Source organism: Amia ocellicauda, chromosome 20 (genome assembly GCF_036373705.1).
Source record: "Amia ocellicauda isolate fAmiCal2 chromosome 20, fAmiCal2.hap1, whole genome shotgun sequence".
Taxonomy (NCBI): Eukaryota; Metazoa; Chordata; class Actinopteri; order Amiiformes; family Amiidae; genus Amia; species Amia ocellicauda.
The window spans coordinates 16,384,865-16,412,388 of record NC_089869.1 but is presented as its reverse complement, the minus strand read 5'-3'; the positions used below and the strand labels follow the sequence as shown (position 1 = coordinate 16,412,388).

The 27,524-nt window shown below is 36.4% G+C and overlaps 1 protein-coding gene across 2 annotated transcripts in view; it reads right to left on the bottom strand.

The window, feature by feature from the left end:
- zcchc24 (zinc finger, CCHC domain containing 24) overlaps positions 1 to 22,631 on the bottom strand; it is a 38,784-nt gene extending 16,153 nt beyond the window's left edge. For both annotated transcript variants that reach the window (XM_066692778.1, XM_066692779.1), the window contains exons 1-2: positions 22,095 to 22,631; positions 15,444 to 15,644 (exon numbers count right to left, since the gene is read on the bottom strand). In XM_066692778.1, the coding sequence (XP_066548875.1) occupies positions 15,444 to 15,644; positions 22,095 to 22,328 (435 nt within the window). In that variant the 5' untranslated portion in view covers positions 22,329 to 22,631. The remainder of the gene's footprint in view (positions 1 to 15,443; positions 15,645 to 22,094) is intronic.
- Positions 22,632 to 27,524: the final 4,893 nt, after the last annotated feature.

Genomic DNA, 27,524 nt, shown 5'->3' with positions numbered 1-27,524 from the left:
TTAAGTACTACTGTTTGGTTACACACTGTAATGTAATTGAGACCATTATAATTACAATACAGATCTAATTTTCAGGGAAAAACTGGCTTCTTATTGGTAAAACTGGTATAAATAAAAGTATGATATTAATTTGATAGAACTGCTTTCTCTGCTTTTACGATCTCAAAATGTCCAAAACATACTGTTCCTTATAAGAGTACAATTTGTAAATGTGGGAGTTCACAGTAAAATTAAACAAAGGGATCATAAAAAACATATAATACATTCAGTATGCATTTACCACAAACTTTAACGTTTAATGTCTTGAACTGGAAAACAAACAATACTCCACTTCAAAAGGCAAAAAGCAAAACAATTTTGCGGTTAATCGGAAAAAACAAAACAGTGATGGTGAGAGTACTGTAAAAGTAAATATTTAGACAGATCTCAGATCATTCTAGAGTTTGTCATTTGAAACCTCACTCTCATAATAGGAAATCAAACGCAGAATGAAGTCACATTGTTTCGTATAAATTAGCCTTAACTCTTTGTGACATTTAATTAGAAAATGAAACTGACCTATTTTTTTTTGCATTTAAAAATAAATATGATAAGAAGAATAATGTGGCTTGTACCAAGTTTGATTTGGTCCAGGAACGTCTGTTGAAACAAGGCCTGAGATAATGTACACTTGTAGATTTTGTTTTAAGTAACAGTAATAATGTAAGATGACATGACATCTAAACACATAAGTGCAGACCTTTTAAGGTTCGCTAAGTGTTCCTTCCCTGCTTGTAGCTCAGTCAACTGCTTTCTGAAGAGACAAGTGCAGGCTAGAGTGGAGGGCATAATGCAGAAAAGTTAAACAGTAATTTGTGATTCCCTGCATACACACAGCTTATTAAAAAGTGATGTCACTCAATAATAAAACACAAAGAAGTGGGGTTTTAGGCGCAAATAAAATAAAAGTGAAGAACAAATATATATATAATATATAAAATAAATATTAATCTAATAATGTTGAAGCTATTCAGGTGAGGATTAATTACAGAGAAAGTGGGTGTCAGCATCTATATGGCTCATTGTTAAAGTTGTGTTGTAATATTCCTATGATTTACTGAGTTTTTAATACTTGAAAGTAACATCTAAGGCAATTCAAAGGTTCATATTCAACTGATGTGCTGCTGACTAATGCACATTCTTCCACTATTAGCACAGAGGAAATATTTAATTTACTGTGCTGTGGTAAGGACAGAATTATTTTCAAACCTACATTTGGGTTAATTAATCCCTGGATATTTTTCGCTTCTGTTTAGTCTTTAAAAAAAATGTACTGCTATCCTGCAGTACACAGACAGCAATCTAGTAACACTGCCTTCAATAAGGGTGCTTATAGGAATGCAATGCTGCACAGAATGTCTTGCAGTAACAACAAAAACACTTTTCAGTTTGATGACAAATAATTGTATTATGAAACAATGTTGTTTTTTTCAAATACAATATTTTAAACATAGAATTACACACCCTACACAAAACCCTGAATACAAGTACAAGTACAAGTACAAGACATCTATATCAGCAGATGTATGAATGTCAAAACCATCAGCTGTTTATAGTTTTATTTATATATACATCATCATCACCATCTGTCTATATTGATCCACTGCCTCCCCAAGATGTTTCCACTTGCTTTGATCTACAGCTTCTCAATTCTGTGTCACGCCTGCAAAGTTTATCATTGCACCTTCCAATTATCTCTGTGGTCGTCTTCTGTGTCTTTTTTCGTCTCTTGGTATCTGTTCAATAGCTTCCTTTGTCCATTTGATCTGTTCTTCTTGCAGTGTCTGACTCTTTCAAAGATCACGTATTTTGGTTTGTTCTCAGATTCATTAATTTATTGTTCTATCTCTTCTTATAGCAAGCATATATCTTTCCATGCTCCTTTGTGTCATCCGCAGTTTCTGTATAATTTTTGCATGAACTGACCAGGTTTCACAACCATAAGTGAGCACTGGTGGTATACATTGATCAAAAACGTTTCTCTCCAGGCAAGTGGGTCGATTTCCTTTCAACAATGTGCTGCTTCTTCCAAATTCTTCCATAATATTTCTGTCTGCACTGGTGTGTTGTCCAATGTAGACATGACTTATTTGAGTATCCATTGATCTACTTCAATTTTCATAAATTTAACAAAGCTGTAACATGCATTTTATTTTACACAGGTCCAGTTTTCTTGCTTTCTTGCTTTCTTGCTATGATTATGTCATCTGCAAATCATAAATTGTTCACATAATCTGTCTTTAACTTGATTCCTTATTCTTCCTAGTCCAAAGTCTCAAACTCCTCCTTAAGAGATTTGGAGAGAGTGTGTCTCTATGATGTTCTCCTTTATATTTAATAAGAGTTACATAGTCCTCGATGTCTTGATTTCTTAGAGCTCTGATGACTGAGTTTGTATTGAGTCAAGAAAGTCCAGAGGAAGCTCATATTCTCTGCAAATTTCCAATACATGTTGTCCAGTTACATACTCAGGACCACAACGCCCCCAATGCCCTTTTATATGAGCATTAGACACATGCCCATGGAGAATATGCCTATTTAGCCCTTTATGTATATATATATATATATATGTGTGTGTCGTGCGTGTTATACTGTTAGTTCTTAATTGTTTCTTCTGCCAACGGAGTCTGATCTTTTTAATCCTCTTATTTTGTGTTGTTTGACAATACCATACACTCCCCTCTATATATACAGAATTCCTTATTGAGCAACTCAAGCCTACAATCTGTGCCAGTTTCCTGATTATTTAGTCTCTTTGCAGCTGTTTAAAAGAGGAAGCAATAATATTTATCTGACAGAAACGTTTAGGTATCAAAGTTGTCAGTCAGAAGAGGAGGCAATGGTTGGGTTTGTAATAATCTCATTCACTATATTCTTTAGTCTCGTGTTCATGCACATAGCATTGTGAATATGCTGATACTCCTTTCCATCATTGTGTTAATTAATGACTCTTACATGAATCCCTTTGGTAAACGTAATACTTCTCAAGTGTTGATGAAGATGTATTAGAAATATAAAGTGTGTAAGACAATTATGGTTTGTAATAAAATGTTGCTCAGCTCAAAGGCAAGTTCTTTTTACTAATTTAATATTCACCAGCACAGACACTGACAATGAGAGGGGTCTAATGGGTCTAAAATGCAATTACACAAAATCGTAAATGTGTAGCGTGTTTGTGTGTGTGTTGCCCAGCGATGGACTGGCGTCCCATCCTGGGTGTATTCCTGCCTTGCGTCCTTTACCTGCCAGGATCGGCTCCGGCTTATCCGCGACCCTCACCAGGATAAGTGGTTTCAAAGGTGGATGGATGGATGGGTAAATGTGTAGCTGTTAACCGGAATTCACATGCCGAGGCTTTTGTACTTTTATTTTCATTATTTAAAAAAAAAGGAAAATAGTACTTAATTTTGCATTGCAAAATATATTGTACAAAAATAGCCCCATTGATGACTGTCAATTTAAACTTGCCTGAAGTGTGCATCCAGAAATAACCAGCATTCATCAATTATGTTCAAAGCAGAACATCTTAAAGTAATTGCACTGAAGTAGCACTGAATGCACATTTCTGTATTCATTCCAAAAATAAATGAATTATAGAAGAATGAAAAACTTCAGTGTCTTAAGTTTCTGGTGATATATATGTTTCATATTATGCTTATTTGTATTTATGTAAAATTAAGTAATTTGCTGCGCTGTGTTAAGCGCTGTGATTTTTTGGGCGCACTCTAGGCCTGACGCGTAGAGCACCCCCTGTGGGGCTAGTACTCTGAGGGTTAAACCAAAGAAAAGATACTGCCTCATGTAGACACTATCCACAGATGACAATAGCAATACATTATTTGAGCTGGAACTGGATTTATGTATAAGGAATCTTTCCAGTGGAATGATAACATCCTGCAAAGAGATCTTTCTAGTCTGAATTATAGACCTGAAACCTGTTGTCTGGACTTTCTTCCACATGGCCTTGAATACATTTTGAGAGAGATTTGTTTTCGAACCGCCAATGACAAATAACTAGTGCGTGTTTTAAGCTTCTTCTCTTGTTTTTAAACGCCATCCACAGATATGCCAAATTTCCAACATGAAAAGCTTTAAAATACTTTTAAAAATCATTCACAGACATGCATACTATATTTGTGCTGTTGTCACATGTTACAGGGTGGTTAAATTGCATGTGTATTTTATTAATAAAAGTAAATCCGGGAAATATTCTCTGGTTTTGTATTTACCCCCCAGAGTTATCATGCTCTGATGTGGCGTTCAAAACAGCATAAAAGAAAAGCTTTTGGTAGCTGAACACTTACAGCAAACTGTACGTCACCCTAGATAAGGATGTCTGCTAAGAAATAAATAATAATAGCAATAATAAAACTGTATGAGTTTGCTCAGTCCTGGAATTGTTTACCTCTGTGAGTGAGTGACCTCTACATTAGCCATAACCAAGACCACAGTCCCATCAAGCTCCAGGCCTGGACATAGCAGCCTAACGACTTGTACAGCTGTGACTGTGATTAAGTTTCATATGGATTGAGTAACAGGAGCAGGTGGGTTGGCTCATATGAAAAAAAGAGGGGAGAACATATTCCCAGCTTTTTTTCAGAACACAGGATACTAGTAATCTGAGAAATAATTTAACCATTATCTACAATTCTACAGACAATGGGGTTGAACATCCAAGGGCGAAAATATAATCAAGTAATTTGTGTGAAGTTCAGCTACCTGATATTTTACAGCTAACTGGTCTTCTGTTAGATGGTATGTTTGCAAAGCAGGCAATGCTTAATTGTCATCATGTTTCAAGAATGAATGCAATACACAATGAAGTCATAAGTGAAAAAAAGGAATTAGCAATGATTTGATTATGGCATACAAGCCAAACTCCAGCTACACTGTTTGTGAATTGGATGCTAGCTGTTGTTTTGAATAGGAGAGGTTGTGTACACTGAGATAGAAGGCCTTCCTTCTCTTGTCTGACTGAGCTGATATCTTCCATACCCCTCGCCTCTGTTTACAGCTAAATCTTTCTTCCGCTGGGGGCCTGCTCTGTGTCGTCACCACACAGTAACCTGACCGTTTTTATGTCAGCTGAAGCTCCTGTCAGCCTGGAAGGAGGATCATGGGTCAAACTGTAAAAACATTCCCACACAATCATCCTCCTTAAAAACACCTCTAAAGCTTTGCACTTTAAGAGCGTCTATTAGACGTTACAACAACACGAACTCAGGCTGGAGAAATGAAAACTGAGACTGCACTCTTTGATCAAATATTTTTGTTCTTCAGGCTCATCAACACTCAGAACCAAGGATTTGTATATCCTTCATGTGTTTCTATGAAGAATTTTATTTTTATAACAAGGAGGGTTTTATTATTATATGTCTGTGTTATTCAGTTGAGGCTTTAAGAGATTAATTTTACATAAGTATGTTCTGTCTCTTTTTTAGACTTAAACAGCCATAACAACCTAGCCAACAGCACAATTTCAAGCAAGGACCATACAAATCTACACCACATTCAGTTAAATCATTAGGAAAGAGAAAGCAGAAAAGTAGGATAAACCTAATTTCACCCATAACGTTCTTTTTATTGCAAAATGTAGCTAATTTACTCAAAATAATGCTCTCCGAATAACCTAAATGTAATCATTAGACAATTCCTACGTTCTTCTGTATTCCTAATTAGACGTTTTCTCATTTGAGTTTAGAAAAACAATGTATATGGTGTAGGAGTTTTTTTTCTATGATTGTTCACTGTTAAGTGTTTAAAGATAACAACAGGCAGGTGAGAGTGGCACCTAAATGATTTACAAAGAACATTTTTACATTTTATGAAGACGTTTTCAGAATTCAGTGAAAGCTCAAGATCCCAAAACGATGAGCACAGTATGTTAAAGGGATTATAAGCAGAAATACGCACAAAGCACAGAGAGACATTAAAAAAACATTATTTTGGCAGAGCACAACTGAGTTATAAAAAAAGCAAAATTAATTTACTTTTCCAAATGCTGCACAACTTATGTCTTTAAAATAGCTTCTTCAAAAAGGAATGAAAATGAAATAACCAACCAATGCTCATCTGCTCCAAACAGAATACAGACCATATGGTTAACACATACATCCCACATGTTACTTGGTTTGAGTTTGGAGGGAAAACACTGGAATTTCTGCAGAGAGCTTTCTGAAAACCCTGACAGAACCTCCTCACCCTTTCTCTCAGAACAGTAACTTGAGGGTTCGCTCTGCCAAAACAAACTGAAATACATCCTCCAGATAACACAGTTATCAGTAACAAAAACAATCAGACCACAGTCTACAAAATCAGTCATTGTGGCTGTAGTGCTCCACAATGACTGTCCTAAAAACACAAAAAACTTGGGAAGCTGTGGAAATGAATCTATGCAGAAATTACGTTAAATTCAAACATTGTAGTTTACAAGTGAGTTTTAAATGCCGTTTTCTTTGTTAAAATGCATTGGTTAGCAGAGATTTACTAGCTTCTGCACGCTCACTGTCTCACTGCAGATGTCTCTAAACAAGGATTCCAAAAGTAATGCCAACGTCAAACAAATTAGCCAGCAAATCTTTCCTCACACAACCATATCTTTGTCCATTTGATCTGAATTCCCCTGTTTTCAATCCAAACAATTTGTTAGTGCTTGGATTCCTACATTACTAAAGTTAATTGTAAATCAAATTACTGCAGAGATAATTGACACCAAATCTTCTCAAAATATTTCAATTTATAACATATTTGGTATTGAAAACAAAAAAAACAATTGTTTTTGAGAATATTTAAGTAACAATCATACATTATGAAAAATAAAATGGAAACATGAAAAAAAAATGTTTTGTAGTACAAGATGTTATTGCACAAATCTATTTTAAACACAGAGTTTTATAAATTATACTCATGTAATTTTTATAAACAGATACCACTTCCTACATTTGGTGTACACTACCCTTGTTAAAGTGTCAATCTAAACGGCCAGATGTCTGCCCGTGTCATGAAAACAGCATTAAATATTAATCTAATATTTCCAACTCAGGAACATAAAATATCTCGCATCACTAATTTTAGGCACTGGCAAATACCTAGAGAACATTCTACTAATAGAGTTAAACTGTTTAAATGAGAGTAATGTGAACAAATATTAAACTATGCTTTATAATTTATGGCTGACAGAGCTGTAGTCAGCACCCTACTGTGCGAACAATAAGAGTTGACTTCCTGACCCTTCAGTCGTGGGCTCTTGAGGACAATAGAGCCCTTATTTAACATTACCACAGAAATCCCACCACACAATCCTGGCAATATGAGTTACTGTACTGTTACATGCTCTTAGATGTGTAAGATGTTTACTGTAATAAAATGATAAGGGCTCTACAGTGGCCACAACCAGCTTCATTTGACTTTGTAATTCTGTTTTTCTCATGGCTGGTGCTGCATCCTGTAGCATGTTGGATGGATGATGCTTTGCTTATGATGTACCAAAAAGTGACATCATATGTGAGCACATATTTTAGAATTTCACAATTATCAATTATTTAAGATGAATCAGAATCACTTGTATAGCAGGAAAAAGGTAACTATGCAAAATTATCTAGCAATAAACACTGAACCTCATAAGACAGCTGATTCTGATGTGAAACAATGAATTCAATTATGTCAGTGTAAAAAACAACTGGGTAATTGAATTGACTTTATCGCCCATCTCTGGATAGAAGCAATCAGTACAGCTCAATCAAAATTTAAATTTCACAATCTGTTCAGGAATACAAGGATAAAAAGGATGATTACGTGAAAGACAAATTTCCCTTTATTATTGATTATGTAATGCTATCTGACGACGTGGGGTCTCCTGTAATTGCTTATTTTCTTTAATTAACTTTTACTCATACGAATGCTCCCTTGACTACGTCTCTTTCGAAGGAAATATTGTAATCTCAGTGGAACTTTCTGTAAAAATAAAAGTTAATGGAAAAATAATTGCCCTAAGTTAATAAAGAACAACTATCACAAAGCTCATGGGCCGCTTAAGAGTAATGCTGCCCCAGGGAGAAATGGTTTATATTCTTCTTGACAAAGTCCAAGCTAAATACCCGGAGCAATATGTCCATTACCCCGAACAAAAAGGACTTTGTTCATCGGATGCTGTAGCATTCAGACAACATATCATGGCCTTTACTACAACTGTAGCACCCTTTGTAAGTTAAATTCCTTCCTATTCATCACTGCAAATTTGACATTCTGAAACACATTTTGTATTCTGATCAAATCTGACATCATTGTTCAACAATAGTGGATAAAAGAGAGCGAGAAGTGTTTCAGCAAAATATAAAAGGATTCCAGATTTGTTTTAAAGACACACTAAACAGCTTTCTGGGATTGACCGACTTGTTGATTCCTATGTAAAATAAGTGTGATGTGTTGACCTCGTGCTAGTGTACATCTTCAGGCAATGCAGTTTGGTTATTATTTTTCAATACATTTATAAATAAAAACGCATGTGCTATTCTTATGCTTCCCCGAAACTGAACAGAAAAACAGAAAACACAGAGGAAGCTAAGCAATTGCTGCAACTCTTTGCAGCGAAGGGAAGTGCAATGGCAGTTGTATCAGCAAACCCAAAGGAAGGCTGATATTCCTGTACAGAACACAGAGCAGCTGTCAGGAAACCTTCTTTTTATATTCTTTTAGCTTTGATTTCCTTTATGAGGAAGTCTCATCAATACGCCTCTCTGCTTCTATCTCTACTGATCCTCACTGTTTTCTAACCACGGGGGTAATCAGGCAGATTCATAACAGGCCGATAATATTCACCATGCTATAAAGTTGGTGCTTAAAATGTAATGTGACTATGAAACTGGAAATACAATTTATATGTAAAGCACTGGCTCATATCTAGTGACCGTAGAAATCTGTACTATTGAAAATCATGAGGTTTAAGGGATGTATAGATGTTATATGATACACTGCATAAACAGTATAAATAAAAGGAAAGTGTAAGGAAATCTGGGGGGGAGGGACTAGGTCACAGATATTCCCAGCTGATGTCAGACTACTGAATATGAATTAGCCTCATGAGAAGCATCAATAATATTTCCTTCTGATGTGCCCAAAGTTATTGGCACACTATAACATCCCATCAGAAATACTACAGTCTATAGTTTTTTGATCGTTTGACATGTTTTAATGTTTTAATATGTAATACTGAATACCGCAGTATCAACTATAATATGTACTACAATATAACAAACTAAAATATATTACTAATCAGTAATCATAGTTTGATTATCAATGTTAATTATGGTAAATTAATTAATGATTGACCTACAATCTACTTTCAACTCTATATACCCAAAATATGTATGTAGCCCATTCAGTGCAGCACAGATTTAAAGCACGGAAGAGATCTGCCATGAACTGCAGTTTTGTGTCACCTTGGAAATAATTACATCAATAGAAGGCAATCAGAGTCACAGAAACACAACTGGTCTGTGACTAAAAAACATAACCAAGTTCAAAGACCCATTTGGTCCTAACACTGATACTAAGTGTGCTACATTGCTAGGATGTATCAACATCACCCTTTACTGTTGATGGGGTGTGACCCTGGGATGTCAACATAACTTTTGGTTGAGTCAACCACGTTTAATCAACTGATCTGCTAACATTACAGCTGAAAAACATTAAGGCCACAAAGCACATGGCCAAACTTATGGTAATGATATCTGGCAGTTCTTTAAGATTGCTTCTGTTGGAATGACTGCATGAAGTCTTCAAACAGTTAACAGTTGCCTTTGGTAATCAAGAACGATTTTTGCAGACCCATAGTTTTGACCTTGGTGTTTCAAATGGGCAATTGCATCTCTTATGGCAAAGATTACATTCAGATGAAAACATTTTTGTCTATAACACCAAAATGCATTGAGCACATGTCCCTCCCCCCAGTTGTTTTCACTGTACAAATCTACATCAATCAGCACTACAGAGGTAAAGACCAAAGTCAGACCAACTCGATCTCTGCTTTAATAACGCCAAGGCAGCTGTTCCTAAATGTCCCTCTCTGACGGAAAGTAGGTCAAAAGTCATGTTTAAGTGCAGATTTTCTGAATCACAGCTACAACATCCTAGAATAAATAATTTCAGGGATTCTGGACCCATTTTTATTATGTTTTTCTATCAAAGTTTAATTTTGTTGTGGGATTACTTTCCCATGTCTCGTTTAAAATGCAATGTAAAATTCAAAAACTAAAAATGCATGGTCATTCGATTTTCTGTATGTGAAAATGATAGAATCTTTAATTTCATCATTTTTGCCGTTTCTTTTAAGAATTCTGAGCATTGTCCTATTTTTTTGCAGTTTTGTTTTTATTTGTTCCTCGTTTGCTCTTATAAAGTCACAATCTTGCAATGCTTTTCTAGATTCTTGTAGCAGATGGGAATATTATTTTCACACTGCCTATTTCACCAGAGAATTCAGAATTAGAAGTAGGAAAAGCAAAAGATAATGAGGAAGTTTTCTCAACATAGAGCAGTACGTTCTGTGAGGGTTTCCTCTACAAAATTGTCTCAAGTAAGTTTTGGTCCACTGCCAACTGATACTGACGAATTATACCAAACTGCGCCAAAATGTGTGCCAATTTTGTGTTTTTAACTTACGTCCCCGTGGGAGTAATCTGACATTGCTACAGTCATTTCCGCTTCCACGTGAGTCACGTTATGTTTCAGCCCTCCAGATTTGAGAGGCTAGGGTATTACCCCATCCCTACACCTCCCATACTGACAGGCAGACTTCCAGGGTTCCAGGGCAGTATGACATTCCCTGCGCCGGTCCGCCTGCTGTCTGCGTCCAATTCACCAGAGAGCTGTGCATACCAGTTCCTGAAATTGAGTACTTTTGAAACTTTGCTCCTTGACTGACTGGGGACTTCAGACCCTTTCGCTTAATCTCCAGAAAAGAAAAAGAAAATATGCACCTAGAGAATGTGTGTGAATGTGATCCCTGGTATTGGCAATAGATCACAGTCCTGTAGTCCTCTGTGAAGTCAGAGCTCTGTGTTTACATTGGCGATGCTCTGCCGTCTTCTAGACAGGACTACTAATTCTTAGTGGGACCAGCTTGCCCTGGAATTTATTTCCTTTAGAGGACCAGCAGAAATGTTCGGAGGACATTGAACTTTATTGGATTTCACAATGAGGAAGCCTGCCTGCAAATATGAAATTTGATGTTCTTGATTCTATTTATGAACTATATGTAAAAAAATTACTAATCCAAGTCTCTTATCTATGCTTTGGGGAAATTACAATACTAGCAATAGACCCCAGATTTAGAGTAAAAGATGTGAAGTCTGTCAAGAACCAAGTATAAGAAACATAAGAAAGTTTACAAATGAGCGGAGGCCATACGACCCATCATGTTAATTTGGTGTCCATTAATAAGTGATCCAAGGATCCTATCCAGTTTATTTTTAAATGTTCCCAAATTTTCAGCTTCATCCACATCGCTGGGGAGTTTGTTCCAGATTGTGACGCCTCTCTGTGTGAAGAAGCGTCTCCTGTTTTCCGTCTTGAATGGTTTGAACCCCAATTTCCATTTGTGTCCCCGGGTGCGTGTGTCCCTGCTGATCTGGAAAAGCTCCTCTGGTTTGATGTGGTCGATGCCTTTCATGATTTTGAAGACTTGGATCAAGTCCCCATGTAGTCTCCTCTGTTCCAGGGTGAACAGGTTCAGTTCCTCAGTCTCTCAGTAGGACTTTCCCTTCAGACCTGGAATAAGTCTGGTTGCTCTCCTCTGAACTGCCTCTAGAGCAGCGATATCTTTCTTGAAGTGTGGAGCCCAGAACTGTCCACAGTATCCAGATGAGCTCTAACTAGTGCATTGTACAGTCTGAACATTACTGCCCTTGTTCTCTATTCTATCACTATAATCACTATAAGGCTCCAATGGCAAAGTACATAACAGCTGGTACTCAACAAGTTTGCAGAATGATTGATTAGTACAGTCAAAATGATTAATAGTCATATATATATATATATATATATATATATATATATATATATATATATACACAGACATGGTCAAATTTGTTGGTACCCTTACAGCTCACTGAAATAATGCTTAATTCCTCCTGAAAAGTGATGAAATTAAAAGCTACTGCATCACGTATATTAGCATGCCTTTGGTATGTCAAAGAATAAAGCAAAGAAGCTGTGAAAAGAGATGCATTATTGCTCATTCTACAAAGATATTCTACAATGGCCTGGACACATTTGTTGGTACCCCTTAGAAAAGATAATAAATAATTGGATTATAATGATATTCCAAACTAATTCATTTCTTTAATTAGTATCACACGTGTCTCCATTCTTGTAATCAGTCATTCAGCCTATTTAAATGGAGGAAAGTAGTCACTGTGCCGTTTGGTGTCATTGTGTGCACCACACTGAACATGGACCAGAGAAAGCAAAGGAGAGAGTGGTCTGAGGAGATCAGAAAGAAAATAATAGATGAGCATGGTAAAGGTAAAGGCTACAAGACCATCTCCAAGCAGCTTGATGTTCCTGTGACAACAGTTGCAAATATTATTAAGAAGTTCAAGGTCCATGGAATTGTAGCCAACCTCCCTGGGCCACAAGAGGAAAATCGACCCCACATTGAACAGAAGGATAGTGCGAATGGCAGAAAAAGAACCAAGGATAACTGCCAAAGAGATACAAGCTGAACTCTGAGGTGAAGGTACGTCAGTTTCTGATCGCACCATCCATCGCTTTCTGAGCGAAAGTGGCCTCCATGGAAGAAGACCCCGGAGGATATATAAATATAAAAAAGCCAGACTGGAATTTGCTAAAATGCATATTGACGAGCCACAATCTTTCTGGTAGAATGTCCTTTGGACAGATGACTCAAAACTGGAGCTTTTTGGCAAGTCACATCAGCTCTATGTTCTCAGACAAAAAAATGAAGCTTTCAAAGAAAAGAACACCATACCTACAGTGAAACATGGAGGAGACTGTTTTGGGGCTGCTTTGCTGCGCCTGGCACAGGGCACAATGCAAGCTCTGTCTCAGTCACAGGTCATGGGTCCTCCAACAGGATAATGACCCAAAACACACAGCTAAAAGCTGAAACTTGCAGCCTGGAGAAGGCACCCATCAAACCTGAGACAGCTGGAGCAGTTTGCTCAGGAAGAGTGGGCCAAACTACCTGTTAACAGGTGCAGAAGTCTCATTGAGAGCTACAGAAAACGTTTGATTGCAGTGACTGCCTCTAAAGGTTGTGCAACAAAATATTAGGTTGAGGGTCCCATCATTTTTGTCCATGCCTTTTTCATTTGTTTTATTATTTACAATATTATGTTGAAAAATCAAAAGCAAAGTCTGATTTCTATTAAATATGGAATAAACAATGGTGGATGCCAATTACTTTTGTCAGTTTCATGTTATTTCAGAGGAAATTGTGCATTCTTCGTTTTTTGTGGAGGGGTACCAACAAATTTGAGCACATCTGTATATATATATATATATATATATATCGGGTGGGTGTGCATTTATCACAATAAAGAGCCGCATTGACCTTCTGGTGTTTCTTGGGGCTTCCAGTTACCCTTCAGCAACTACAACAGCATCACAGAATCTGAATACAGAGGATGTACAGAAACTACTGATGCACACAACCAGTGACAATACAACATATGTCTTCATGACTTTGACATACATAATTTTCCACTGGTGAAACATTATATTAATACAGCCCTGTATTAATTAAATGACCATTTCATATTTAAAATTGATTTGTTTGAGAAGCATACATTATTAGTAGTTGTATCATTTTTATTACAACTTGTTTCCATTTTATTTGTTCATAAATAACAAACTCCTCTGGTCTTTTGTTTTGAGATATTTGGTGCTTCGACATCTGCAGATGTACAAGGAACCCCCATCATCTCTCATAAGGGGAGGTTTAAATTTTTAATCCCACATCTGGATTTCATTATCATGCCATTGTGCATGGAAAAGAGAAGGGATGAAGGATGGAATCTCTCCTTGCTTTTTTTTTTTTTAACTACAATTAAATATTCTGTCACCACCAGCCTATACATGGTTATGGATTTAATTAAGTGGTCTCGCACACAATTTTGTTTCCTTAATTATATAATCAACAAAAATGTACTCAAAACTGTTTTGATTCGGCCTGCTCAGTGAATATTCTTCTTCACTTGTAATAGTATGCAAACACAAAATTCAACCATGTTTGGTTCTGCTTTACTGATTATGCTCACAAATATAACAAGAAAAAAATGAAGAAAATAGTATCACTCATGTTCTGTATTCTCTTTTACATTCCTGCAATCTTAGTTATCGCTCAACCCTTTCTTCTCTTCTCCTCCAGTCCTAAATGCTAACTTGACAACGTGTGCACTTGCAGGTGATCTTTAAATATTTAATGCTGACATTTGTATATTTATTTATTTATTTAGTTCCAATATTTCCATGATACTAAAAATGGTACAATAATAAATACACAAATACACATCATTCTTCATAAATATCATGGCAAAATCAATACAATAATAATTGCAGTAAATCTACTAATAAAAGCAAGTTTTAATATAACGTATGAAAATGAAAACATTTTCAGTTGAGCTTGAATAGCTATACATTATGATTTGAACAAGGGTAATACCACTGTAAAACTATGTCTAATGTCTGCATATTGCTACAGTCCTTTTCTCCTTTTGAGGAACAAATTTGTTCCACATCACTAAAATTGTGCAATGCCTTCCTTCACTGCTGATATAATTCATTTTTCACATGTGTCATATAACTGTCACCACCTGTTATCCATATTTCATTCTGCTTGTCACAAACTTTAAAAGTGAATAGTTTCACTTATAATGATTGAAAAGAAGGCATGAAAAATTAGTTTTTCTCCATATTCAAAGTATACATGACAGAGAATAATATTATTCTAAAGGCAAATGAAGAATTTCAATTTCTGATCTATTAATGTAGACATACATTGCTTCCTCAAGGCTAAATCAACTTAATTTGCATAAATACTGTATAGACATATGTATGAAAATGGGTTAAATGTATCTTTCTGTACATTTAATTTGTGATCTCCCTGACCTTCGATTAATTTTGGTAAGTAGTGAAAATTATATTTATTTTAGACCTGTGTCTCTGTATAAAGGCTGATGTTATCCTTGTTGAACATAATCAGTTGACATCTTGAATTAATCTTTTCAAATAGTCCAACAATTAATTAAAAAAAAAATCTACTGTGGTTTTCTAGCATTTCAGAATTGTACAACTTTCTGATAACCTGCTATGTATATTTCAGTGAGCAATGAAAAAAAGCATACTTTCTGCAACCTTTCAGAAGAGACTGTGTACGTTCTTACCTGTGGACAGTCTTTGATGTAGTGTCCCTTGTTAAAGCATAGATGGCACAGGTAATTTGGAGGGGGCCTTTTGCTGGGTTTCCGTGGCTCGGAGGAGAGAGACAGGTCAGAGAAATGGTCCGTCAGGGAGCTCAGACCGTCCACAATGTTGTTGAGGGAGCCATAGGGAGAGGCACTTTTGTACAGGCTGTTATTTAAGGCCTGCAAAAGAGAAACAACCAGGTGTTAAAAATGTAACTTGAATATAAACTGACCATAAATAAGTAGTTAACTTTATTGGTTACCCTGAGGTACTAAAAGTGTTATTCCAGTTAAAATACGATCTGCTATCTGAGTACAGCAACTATTTCATGGTATTCGTAATCTAGTTGAAAAGGTTAGCGCTGTGATTGGCTGGCCGGGGTGCGGACAGTCAGTGATGTCATGAATACATAGGATTGTCCCATATGATATGCCAAGTGATTTCCTGTAAGGCCCCCAGCACACATGATAAGTGTGCAACTAAAATAATCATTCAAAAGGAACAGTTATATGTTAGTTCCTCACTGGAGGAGTAAAGTGTCTTTTCATTTGAGATAACACCTTATACTACTCATTAATAAAAATGAAATACTCTCCTTCTTTTCTTGTACAATTTAATTTGATTTTGCACTGTAGCTGATAAAATCCAAATACTATCTCAAGAATTCCACCACAATTAAATAAGGAATACAAACTTTATTTGCTCTTTGTAGTAATTATAAAAAGGGATTTATGCCGGCCCTAGATTGACTGTTTTAGGTACTTGTGTTTCCATGGCACCTAGCTGCTAAGAGGTCACAGTTGCCCATGGCTTAGTGTAAAACAGAAGGAGAGAAAAGACAAAGCAGACTGTGAGATGGAAAAATACTGAAGGGCAATGGGGGGGTGGGGGGGATGGGACAGATAAGAGTTTGCACACTCAAAAGTAAACACAGAAAGAAGCATTGCATTTCTAAGTAATATTAAGCACTGTAAAGTGACATTTGCATATGACTTCTCTGATGGGTACAGTACTGCCGATCCCCAACAGAACCATTGCTGTTTCTGCATTTCTGCTACTATCTTGAATTGTGTATTAACACAGTGCCTTTCTCTGTTTTCTGATTTCTCACCCATTTTCCCATACAATTATCACTGTTGTATTAGGAGAAAGACGTTTGTCGTGGGTGAGGCTGTGGTGTTTATCACAGGATGCAATGAAAGGAATTAAAATCTGTTCGAGCCTCTAGGTGACTTCTATCACACAATAATATGTCCTGTACATTCTGATGAAATACCGTTTGATACTTCTCTTTGAACCTCTCTTTAAAAATTAACTAATCAATGCCATGTAAAAACATACACTTCACACAGCAGAAATGTCTGCAACGTTATTAGAAACCAACCTGAAAGATTTTTCTTCACTGTAGTTGCATTATTTCTTTATCCATTCAGGATATGGATGTTCAGCAATTTTAACTTTTTTCCCATGAATTTACATCTGCAATGCATTTTCTCCCGTGAGCAGGAAAATCCATGATTTCCTATCCTCTTGGGAACATACAGTATATCTTTCTAATCCTTTCTGCCTCGAGACATCCTAGAAACACACCACCTAGTTAAGGAAACTCATTCTCCATTTCTAAAGAGACAGATTCCTGTTGAAAACTAATCTGTTATGCAATGCAGTGTTACCTCAAAATAATTTCCTGAGCAGCACAAGATAACTTTAATAAGATGCTGTAGGATAATTGAATATGTTACATAACCATAAAAATTGTTCAGCTTGGGAAGTAAATATTAAATTTAGAAAGTGTTTTTTGTTTTTTGGTGGTTAGCTTGTTACACTTTGTTCATTTGTATTCTCTTGAGTTTATTGTTACTGTATGCTTTTGTGGCAGGTAAAAATTTAATAAATAAAGATTTAATCTGTTTAGACTCAATTCAGTAACAAACATGTTTACAAACTCTTTTCTTAATGAATGTGTACTACATTGTAAAATTATTTAGTGTTTAGCACAGCTCTTAAATAGGTATCAAAGGAAGATTTAGAAAGCATCTTGGCAAGTGTGTCTAAAACATTAATGAACTGCTCAGGTTTCATGCAAGTCTTTTAAAAGAATATATGCATGTAGTACTTTTTTCCCCTTATGAAATACTGCTGCCCTATTTAGGAACGCTTCTTAGTTTTTGTAAAATGTAAGTATCCATTACTCACACTAACAGAGGTTTGAATAATTTTGATAATTTTGAATAATTACTCCAGAGGGAAATATTCTAAAATTAATATAAATTAAAAAGCCATGTTCTACCATTTATTATAGCTTCAAACTGTTCAGATTATTCTAATGAAAGCAGAATTTAAGAAAAGGCCCCAGTGGTGGAAATAAAGTCTAACCCAACTTTAGCTCTGCATAATCATATACAGAGAGGTAAATAACATGCAGTACTCAGAAACAGGAGAACAAGACATCACAACCCTTGAGCTACAACACATAATATGAGTCGAGATAAGATAAAACTCAATGGTTTGGAAAATGATGGCTCTCATTTCCTGATAAGGATAGGACTCATTTCACCCCTCATTCTCCTTGTCTGTCTTTATTTTTATAGTAACTTCATGGGTTGATATAAAGAAGCATTAAGAACCACCAGTCTTTCTTTTATACAGCCTATAAAATCTTCAGGTACTTATTACACTCTGGTCCCCTACCAATTCTATGCCCTCAGTATTTTGCCCTGGGTTCTGTCGATACATCAGCCTGAACACAAAGAGTGGCACCTGCTCACAGCCGACCAATCCAGGAGAGGGGTAACGCAACCCTCACACTTTACTGTTCTCTTGAAGGATTGCAAGTACTAACTGGACACTGAATGAGGTCATTGACATTTCTGCTGGAGATTACTTCAATAATAAGTTATTAAAAAAAAACTTGCTGTGCAATTTAATGTAATTACTTTAGCAGCCTATCCCTGCTCTAAATGTCGTCATATATTTCAAGGCAGCAGCTCTCTGAGATTAGACTGCTTACATAAAAAAGTTCTCCTACAAATAAATGTCATCTCCCCCAAATTAAATTACAGAATACCTTCATTAGAGGACTCTCGTTTGTGAATGTGCAGCTGGGGTTATATCATTTTAAAGATGTTCCAGATATTAAAAGTTCTAACAAGGTACAGAAGTTAATAGTGAAATACAAAATGTATATTTCGCAAACATGTCATGTCATTTTAAATATCAGAAAATAACTTACCACATGTAAACAATGTGTACTTGATAGAAAATAGCTATAAGTGGAGCGATAGTTCCATAAAAAATAAAGTATTATTTAACTGATGTCAACTGTACTCCAAAGCTGCTCTTTCCCAAATGTAAATTGACGTTTTTGATAACTATCTCAGTGTAGGGACATCACATACTTTACTGAACTAGCTGGACCTTGGTGAACTCGTCCATTCAATGTATAAAAATCAGCAGGGGAGCTTTTTCGGCCTCCCATTCCAAAACATATGCCCACTGACACTACAACGCTGTTCTAACACATAGGCACTATATCAAGACACAAGGAGGGCCATTCACTGTGCAGATTACTCCTACATATCCCAATAGGAGCTCTCATTCCTGCTGTCCAGAGCCAGGGTGCAGCTTAACCTTTTTCTTTTTAACCACTAATGCACTTACAATTAGACATCAGAGGTTAGGAGGTGAAGACGATTTTAATTAAGGGTTAGACAATTCTATCTGCCTTGGGGACAGTCTGTGGGGTAGTAAAACTTTAGCTCTCTCTACTTCTTTTCTACTTTCAGTTAAAACAGAGATATACCGATTTCACAACAATTATGGAAGCCCAGTTTATTTCCTTTATTCACTAAATACTAGGAAGAGCAGAGGTCAAATTATAAATTGTAAAGATGGTCTATTTTAAATATAATTTCATAATATTTAAATGCATCTCCTATCTATTTATATCTCTGACATAGTTATAAATGTAATCATAGTTTATTCTTCATATAATCAGTGAACATTAGATATTTTATTTAAAAAAACATAATTTCTAGTTATTGTTCTATGAATTGTATAGCATTATCATGATTTGTGGAAACATATAATTCAAATGATTATAATAACTGAGCCAGAGATTTTGAAAGGTATACAGAAATCATGCATTAGAAACGTATGCATAAATCTACATATAGCATTATTAAAGAACATTTTGCTTGTTCTATGTGTACTCTTGTATTATTCTAGGTTTGCTATTTAATAAATATTGAAGTGCGGATGGATGGATGCAGTGACAAAGTGCATTGCATACAAGTTTATAGTGTGTTTATTAAACATTCCTTAAGAGGGGTTATGGGAAGAGGAAGTTAGAATTAATTATATGGAGCATTTACATACAAAATTAATCAATAAATAATAATCTCAGAAAGCACAAACATGCTTTTCATTCCAAATTCTTATGACACGGGACTTCAGGTTTTGTAACATCCTCACTTGAGTTGTGTGTGTGTGTGTTATTTATTTATTTATCTATGTATTTATTTATTAGCAGATGACCTAATGCAGCTCAAAACAGGATTTTTGACAGGATCTGCCTCTTTATTTATTAAAAACGTCTGATCCAGAAATCACATTAAAGACTTGCCAAGCATTAGTTTAAATTTTAACTCAAACTACCAGAGTAACTTTAATTCCTCATTGCAGCTGCAGATTGCTTCTTGTGCTGAGGACTAACCAAACAATAATGATCAACAGCTGGCATGGCAGTCATTTTCATAATCCTGTATGGAGAATCCCTGACTGTGCTATGTATTGGGAAGAATTAGATCATGCCGTTCTTTAGCCTTCATCTCACACCAAATGAATTTTATGCATTTGATTAAACGTCTGGATCCACTTAAATTACTTGGCATAGCAATTTTAAAAAGAGACCAGTTATGCAATGTCCTCTTTACAACTATATCCAACCTGATTTTGTGTTCTTTAAGATTTCATCAAACCACATCTCCATACACTGCCTATTACCTTTATAATCCTTGTTTGTACTTACTGGGCCCTATTATAATTGCATGGACATGGGTGAACCGACATATGCACTTTAATGAGTCAAGAACTTATATAGACTTTTTCCACCGTTAAATCTATATGAAGCAGAATATGATGGGGTTTAAAAACAATTTTAGAAGGTTGTAACACAGTTTAACAATAGCAAAGCACTAGGAATTTACAGTTATGTAAGTAACATGAATGAAGAGCAGTGGAAAAATCTATTTTTAGATAATGAATTCATAGTGCAATGTTACTCTGATGAATACAGAAATAACGTGGTTGTCTGTAATATGTACATGATTTATGTATGGCTTAGATAGATTAGTTGATTTATAAGCTTCAGTTGATTATTTCTGTATGTGTGTGTGTGTGTGTGTGTGTGTGTAGGTGTGTATATATGCTTTTATTATTACTCATGTTTTCTATGATGACTGTGTTTCAAAGTATTATGTAAATACTTAATTGGGTTAATTGAATTGAAGTGCCCAATCATGTATCATTAACAACTGTTGAATCAAACAGAGAGATAATTTAATATAAATGGCGACTGACAGGGCTTCATTATTAAGGATTGTCCCTTGAGTTAGCTCTAAGTCCTGTCAGGTATCAGAACAGAAACACAGCCCTGACACTTGATGTAAACGAATACAAAATCCAACCTGAACTTCATGCATCTAATCTGTATGCATACCACAGACCCAGACCCTTTTATACACCCTGCACCTTAGAAACCCTTTTTATTTTCATCAAACCTTGCTCAATGTATTTAAACTTGTACTATTTGCAGAGTCTGCCAGCTACCAAATGTTGCCACATATGAGATAAAACTGCTCTTGCATTTGTAACTATTCTGGCCTACAAAGGGTCACTTTTTAATATCCAGCACTGCTTTGCCTTTTTTTTTTTCTTCAAAAAAGGTCTTCAAAAAGCAGGGCGGTTAAATGATTTTTCATAAATGCAAGTAGATTTTTTTTCCCCCAATATTTTAAAATTGGGTAATCATTTATGAATGCATATTCAGCCGTGTGTATCACGGTCTCACACTGTCCTATATATCAGTATTTCACACAAACGTCCCTGTGGAATATATATTAAATACGGTAACATAAAAAGTTACCAATCTGCAAGTAAAAAGTATCAATTCAAAAAGGTTACCGTATCTATTTGAGTTAGTCTCACCCTTCTACTGTAAAATCACTGTATCGAGTATCACATAAGATCTGAACAACGTTTTGTTTCCTTTTTGCTGTAACGACTAATGATGCGAAAATGAAAAAGTTGTCTTTATGTAATCTTCGTGCATATTTTTGCACTGACCTAAAACAAAGACCTCTGTTCAAAAGTTTTTTAGTGAGGTCTTAAAATGAGTGACGCTGAATCTTTTCTTGTTTTAGCATATTCCCAACATCATGGCGGTGCCCTCTGTCAAGAAGCTGCAAAAGCTGTGTCCAAAACTCATTTTCTGTTTCTCCCAACAACATTATTTGTATAGTGCTCTGAAGAGTAAACATAACGTGGCATTTAACCTACATCTCAGCGCGACCAGCTGTAAACTAACAGGGGGAAAAGAGGAAGGAAAGAAAGAAACACTCAAACCCAACCTCATTCCTTTGGAGCTGCAAGAAGCTGTTGAGATAGTTGGGGTTGAGAGAGGAGCTCAGGTCAGCAGCAGGCTTGGTGTAGCTCAGATCCGCATGGGAGGAACTGGTCTCTGGTCTGAAGGCATCAAAGGCACTGGTTTGGTGGGTGTCTTGCAGAGACAAGTAGACCCAGTTCAGGAGCTGGGCAGGCTGGTACACAGAGGCACTGGTGTCTATGGCAGACAACAAGCTCATCTTTCCACAGATCTACTCGTTTTGTGAACAGATCACACCTTCTGGAGCTTGCTGTGCTACTTTCACTTAACTCCCCTTTGCAATGCAATGCTGTGCTTTCCCCCGCCCCGACAGTGTTTGTCTTGTCCTTTTTTTTTTTTTTTTTTTTTTTCTCTCTTCCCCCCCCCCACGGTTCTTGTCCTTCTGCTGGGATCTCAGTCCCTAGCTTCACGGTTACGCAAAAGCCATCGCCGAAAAGTTGTCGGTTTCCAAAAAAAAAAAAGTTTGTGCTCCAGCCTGCGATCCGCTATCTGCTTTATTTGCCCCAGCGCAGCAAGGAGCCTACTGAATATTCAGCACCAAGTCGCCGACGTCATGGCCAAAGTCAGCCAATAGCGATGCTCTCGGACGTGTTTTTGCGGGTTTATTCGTGCGACTGTGAAATGATTGGTTGTCTCATTGAATATTAAATGTGTCCGAGTCTACTGTGACAGCGATTGGTTTATTCGGTGGATATTTCGCGGAACAGCTGAGCTGGGATTGATAGTAATGGCTGCAGGGCTAGCTAGCAGTGACAGCTAAAGTTGTCAACGACAGACATATCTGAGTTTCAGATCCATTTGCTTTCATGTATTGAAAAGTGCTTTTATATATTATATAACTGATGTGTTTATTGGTTTATACAGGATCACATTTGTTTGGCCTTCTTTGGAGTGTGTCTGTAATCCATCAGAAAGCTTTTATCCTAATTAATTGGGATAAATTCCCCTTACTTTAGGTGATTTGTCCTCCTTAGACATATGTGTCCTAATGTGCTACTCCCTGTCACAGCAGGTAAGGGACACTACTGGGAAGTGTGTAGACTCAATCAAGCCACGCATTCAAATGTGTCACGTTTATTTCCCCCTCTGCAACTTAGCAAGTGCGATGTCACGTTTGGATGAAGGCGTGTGACGCGTGCCTTGTGGTAACACCAGACCTGATTGACACGAAGTGTGGATTAGGACTGAGGGGCCATGTGCCACGAATTCCATTGATCAGCCCCAAGGAGGGGAGTAAACAAATGGCTTTATTTGTTTAACGACACAGGTGAGATTCCCGGGCCTTTGACTTCAGTGCCGGGTTCCCATTCTCTCACTTCCCAGGAACGGCTCAGCAGTTATTGCTTCTTTGTGTCTGTAATTACTGCCATGAGCTATAATGGAGATCACTAAAGAGTGTCAACTTTGCCAACTGCCTGAGCTGTTAAAATGCATTGGACAGGGCTGGACATGTGATAGAATGCACTCAGTTCACTGAGATTAAAGATTCACATCCGATCACTCCTCTGAAGTGTTTGTAACTGTGTACAAACAAAATCAATATTGTAGCTTAAAAACCACATTGAAATATAGGGCATTGTTTGGTTTGTAAACACATTGCAATTTATGGTACACAGTGCAGTTTGATATGTGGAAAAGGTGCAAAACACTGGGATTTCTTTCTCAACCAAAAATTTAATTCATACTCTGCACAAGGAAACTGTCCAGATGCTGGCATGGCCTCTGTCTGTCATCAAGTCAAAGTACTGGGAATGCAATAGGCCACAGTTCCTCCCACAGGCTGACTGGAATCATACCAACAAGTGGAACCCACCTGGATGGTAATTCCAGAATGCTCATTCTTTCATCATGAGCTCAATGTTCTGAGAATTGTGTCATTACGAGTGCAGTCAGGATGCATTGGTGGTGAAAATGTAATTGCGTTCAGTATTTTGCAGATATTTATATTGCAGTCTTTTTCCTTCTGTTTGAGATTGAGATTCCTGTGCCCACAAATTAACCCGTCAATTGCTAAGTGTACCTGACCACGGACATTTGAGGAGAGGGCTTTTGTAGCTTCCACTCCCCCATCAGAGGAAGCAAGCTGTGGTTTGGAAGCAGGAGGCAAACTGGGAAACGGCTGGAATGTTCATGGATACAGATGCTTGTCATTTATCAAATAGGTTACTAGCTGATCAGATGGCCTAACTTGTTATTTATATACAAAACTAAAAATCAATGCACCGCAGTCATTTTTATGGAATAAACTCAGTTCCCTGGCTTGCTAAATGGATGATCATATTTTTGGACCAAATCAAGCTATACTCCACCCGGTGGTGTTACTGAAAAACAGACGGCTGAAACAGAATTCTCTACTCTGTTAGGTGCAGGCCTCCCGAAAAGAGTGTTTAAACACTTTTTACTTATTTTAATGATACCAAAATTATATTCATTATAAAGAACTTAAATAGGAATAATTGTTCAGGTTTTGAGGAAGGCCAAACATTTTTTAACAGAGTCATGAGATAAAGGGTGAAGGAGGATGTTTTTAACAATTGCACAGGGAAACGGGACCCACAGCTGCTCCCATAAAAAGTAGGAACTCGGGGTAGAAATCCTCCAAAACCCGTAATGAAATCATGTAATGCAGTCACTGGTTTGGTTTTCTGAATCCTACATGTGCCGTAGATGTGTTGCAAATTTCACCAAAGACATCACGACCTAAATATGTACATATGACGAAGACAGTGACCGACACAGTGGGTGTTTCATTGTGTTCTGTGCATAAATATATTAAGGGGTAAATCAAGATTACATAAAAATAAAACAAAAGCCTGTGGGATTGTATTTAATCATAATTTGACCAGAAAATCATTATAATATCTCAATAAGATTCCTAGGACATAGTACTAGTGACTAGTACTTCACTTGCCAAAGGGTGAGGGGTTCAACTCCATGACCCCAAGATTAAGGGTGAGCTAGCCAGGTTATTGGGAGCGCATTTTGAGTTTTGTGCATGAATACGGTAAATTTCAATGTAGTAGCTTTTCAAATTTTGAATGCTGTCTTTTACTAAACACATAATACTCAATATGCGTAAATTACCACATTCTCTTTGTTTGATTTTGTACATGTTCTTGATTTACCCGTTAGAATCAGATTGTATGATCAATTTTTAAAAGAAAAGCAACAGTCAAAATTGACAGAAGGCATGTACATTTGTGTACAGAGTTCTCCTGAGAATCCAAAGAATGGGTTAATTTTGTTTTGGTGTGAAACTACATTAATGCGCATTCAAATTTCTTCCTACTGCTTATTGGATGCATTTGTCGTCATAGAATCTTGAACTCAAGCAATTCCACCATTGCCTTCATTCACCAAGTGCATTTCAGTGGTTAAAGCTGACCCTCGGCACTACTGCTGGCCTCTCAAAACTATGCATTTTTCAGGAAATAACCACTTTTTTATGCAATCCATATGCAACTTTAAATAAGGTTTATTTCTGCAGGGTTTCCCAAGTCTCTTGTCACTCTACATTTCTCTACACTCAACTCTACAGCTACATTTCTGTGGGAGCTGTGGTCGTCCTATAAATTCCTATTTACAAAGCCATCTACAACTTACCATAACCAATGCTGTGAATAAAATGTAAAACTAAATACGGTTAACCAAGAGAACAAAATAGACAAGGTTTTTAGGATACTTTGTAAGTCCATTTCTTTTAAAAGATATGCTAATCATATGGTATCATTTTGGCAATTTATCCACACTTTTTTAACATATTTTAGTGTAAAGTAATGGCTTCACTGATAATGACAAGATGATGCAATACCTCGCAACAAAATCATCTCCATATTTCATATTTCAACAGTATCAGACTGGACTAAATACATTTAGGCCAGGGCATCTATCAATTAGAAACGCACAGTCTAAGGAGGCCTATGTTAGTGTAAGCTGTACAGAGTGTGTTTCACTCCCCTGATTAGTGAGTGAGTCTGATCTACTCGGTGCAGCTGTGTTGTATTTCCACAAGGTCAGACAGTTAACCCGAAGAGACTCCTCAGCACACATCCACTGCTCCCTCAGACCTCAGTCAAATCAAACACTCCTCCAAGAAAAGGGAATGGTGGAGTGAACAGTATGTCTAAACATTAGGAGAGCAAAATAGAATAAAAACATGTGTTCAATAACAATTGAAGAGCGAGAGATTATGAGAAACAGAGATATTACTTCATTTTAAAAGTCAGATTTCTCCTAGAACTAAAACAACAGAAAAGCTGACCTGCCCTTTTTAGTCCCTTATTAGTATTGAGTATTTTTGGTTTACCTCCTCAGACCCGTTTGTAGCCTACCGTACTCGTGTTTAAAATTTCTGGTTTAAAATCACTGAGATCTGTGAGTTTACCGTTATTATGTATTTAAATACATGCAAACAAATTCAATCATTTGTCATTGTTTATAAGACGTCTATAATATTAGCCTATATTGTTGAGATGTGTTGCAAATCATGCAACATTTATATTTGAGAAGCAGTAACTATTCATTTTCCAGTACTTCAATGAGAGAGTTTGCCATCTAGTGGTTCCATTGGCATTGCAAGTATACAGCCTTGCAAAAGCTCACATAATTTCTGAGAGGATGTCATCCTTTATGTCTGTATTTAAATACAGTGTTCTTCACTAATGTGTGTAATGTGACTTTCACTAATAGACATGCTAATTGAAACACACATATGCACACTGCATTGCTGACATGGTGTCTTCAGATTTCCAGGTAATTGCTCTTGCTCTTTCTCACACTGTAAAAAGGCTTCCAGGAATTCAACCACTGGATGGTATTTTACTTTAAGACCCAAACAATATTATTTGTACATTTAAACATGAAAATGTCATTATTTTGTATTTCTCTTAATTTGATTTTTGTTTTCAATCCAGACCCTAGAAAATCTATCTGTAATGCCTGATTCTCTATTAGCGTGGTTTCCAGTCTGTGACTCTCCTGCTATTTCATTATACACTTTTTAACACAAAGAAAAACATAATTTACATATTTTAAAAAATCGGAATCCTTTTATTTATCATAGATTTTTTTTTTTTTAAACATAGATCACTTAAAATATGAATACTTTTTACTATTGGTATTAACTGATGAATAAATAGCTATCACAGCTACTACATTTAAAAATGGTAAAGTAAGTACATTCCTTAATCACAACAGAGTCGTAAATGATGGCAACATAATGCACAGCTATTTTATTTTTGTCTTGTTTTCACATGGAAACTGCTGCTATCACATGTTAATGTAAATACGACTTTTTACCAGAAGGGGGCATACTTATCCACATTAACATTTATAAATCGAGTCAACTACAATCTGGTTTGAAACAAATCTCTCTTGGCATGTATATTGCTCAAAT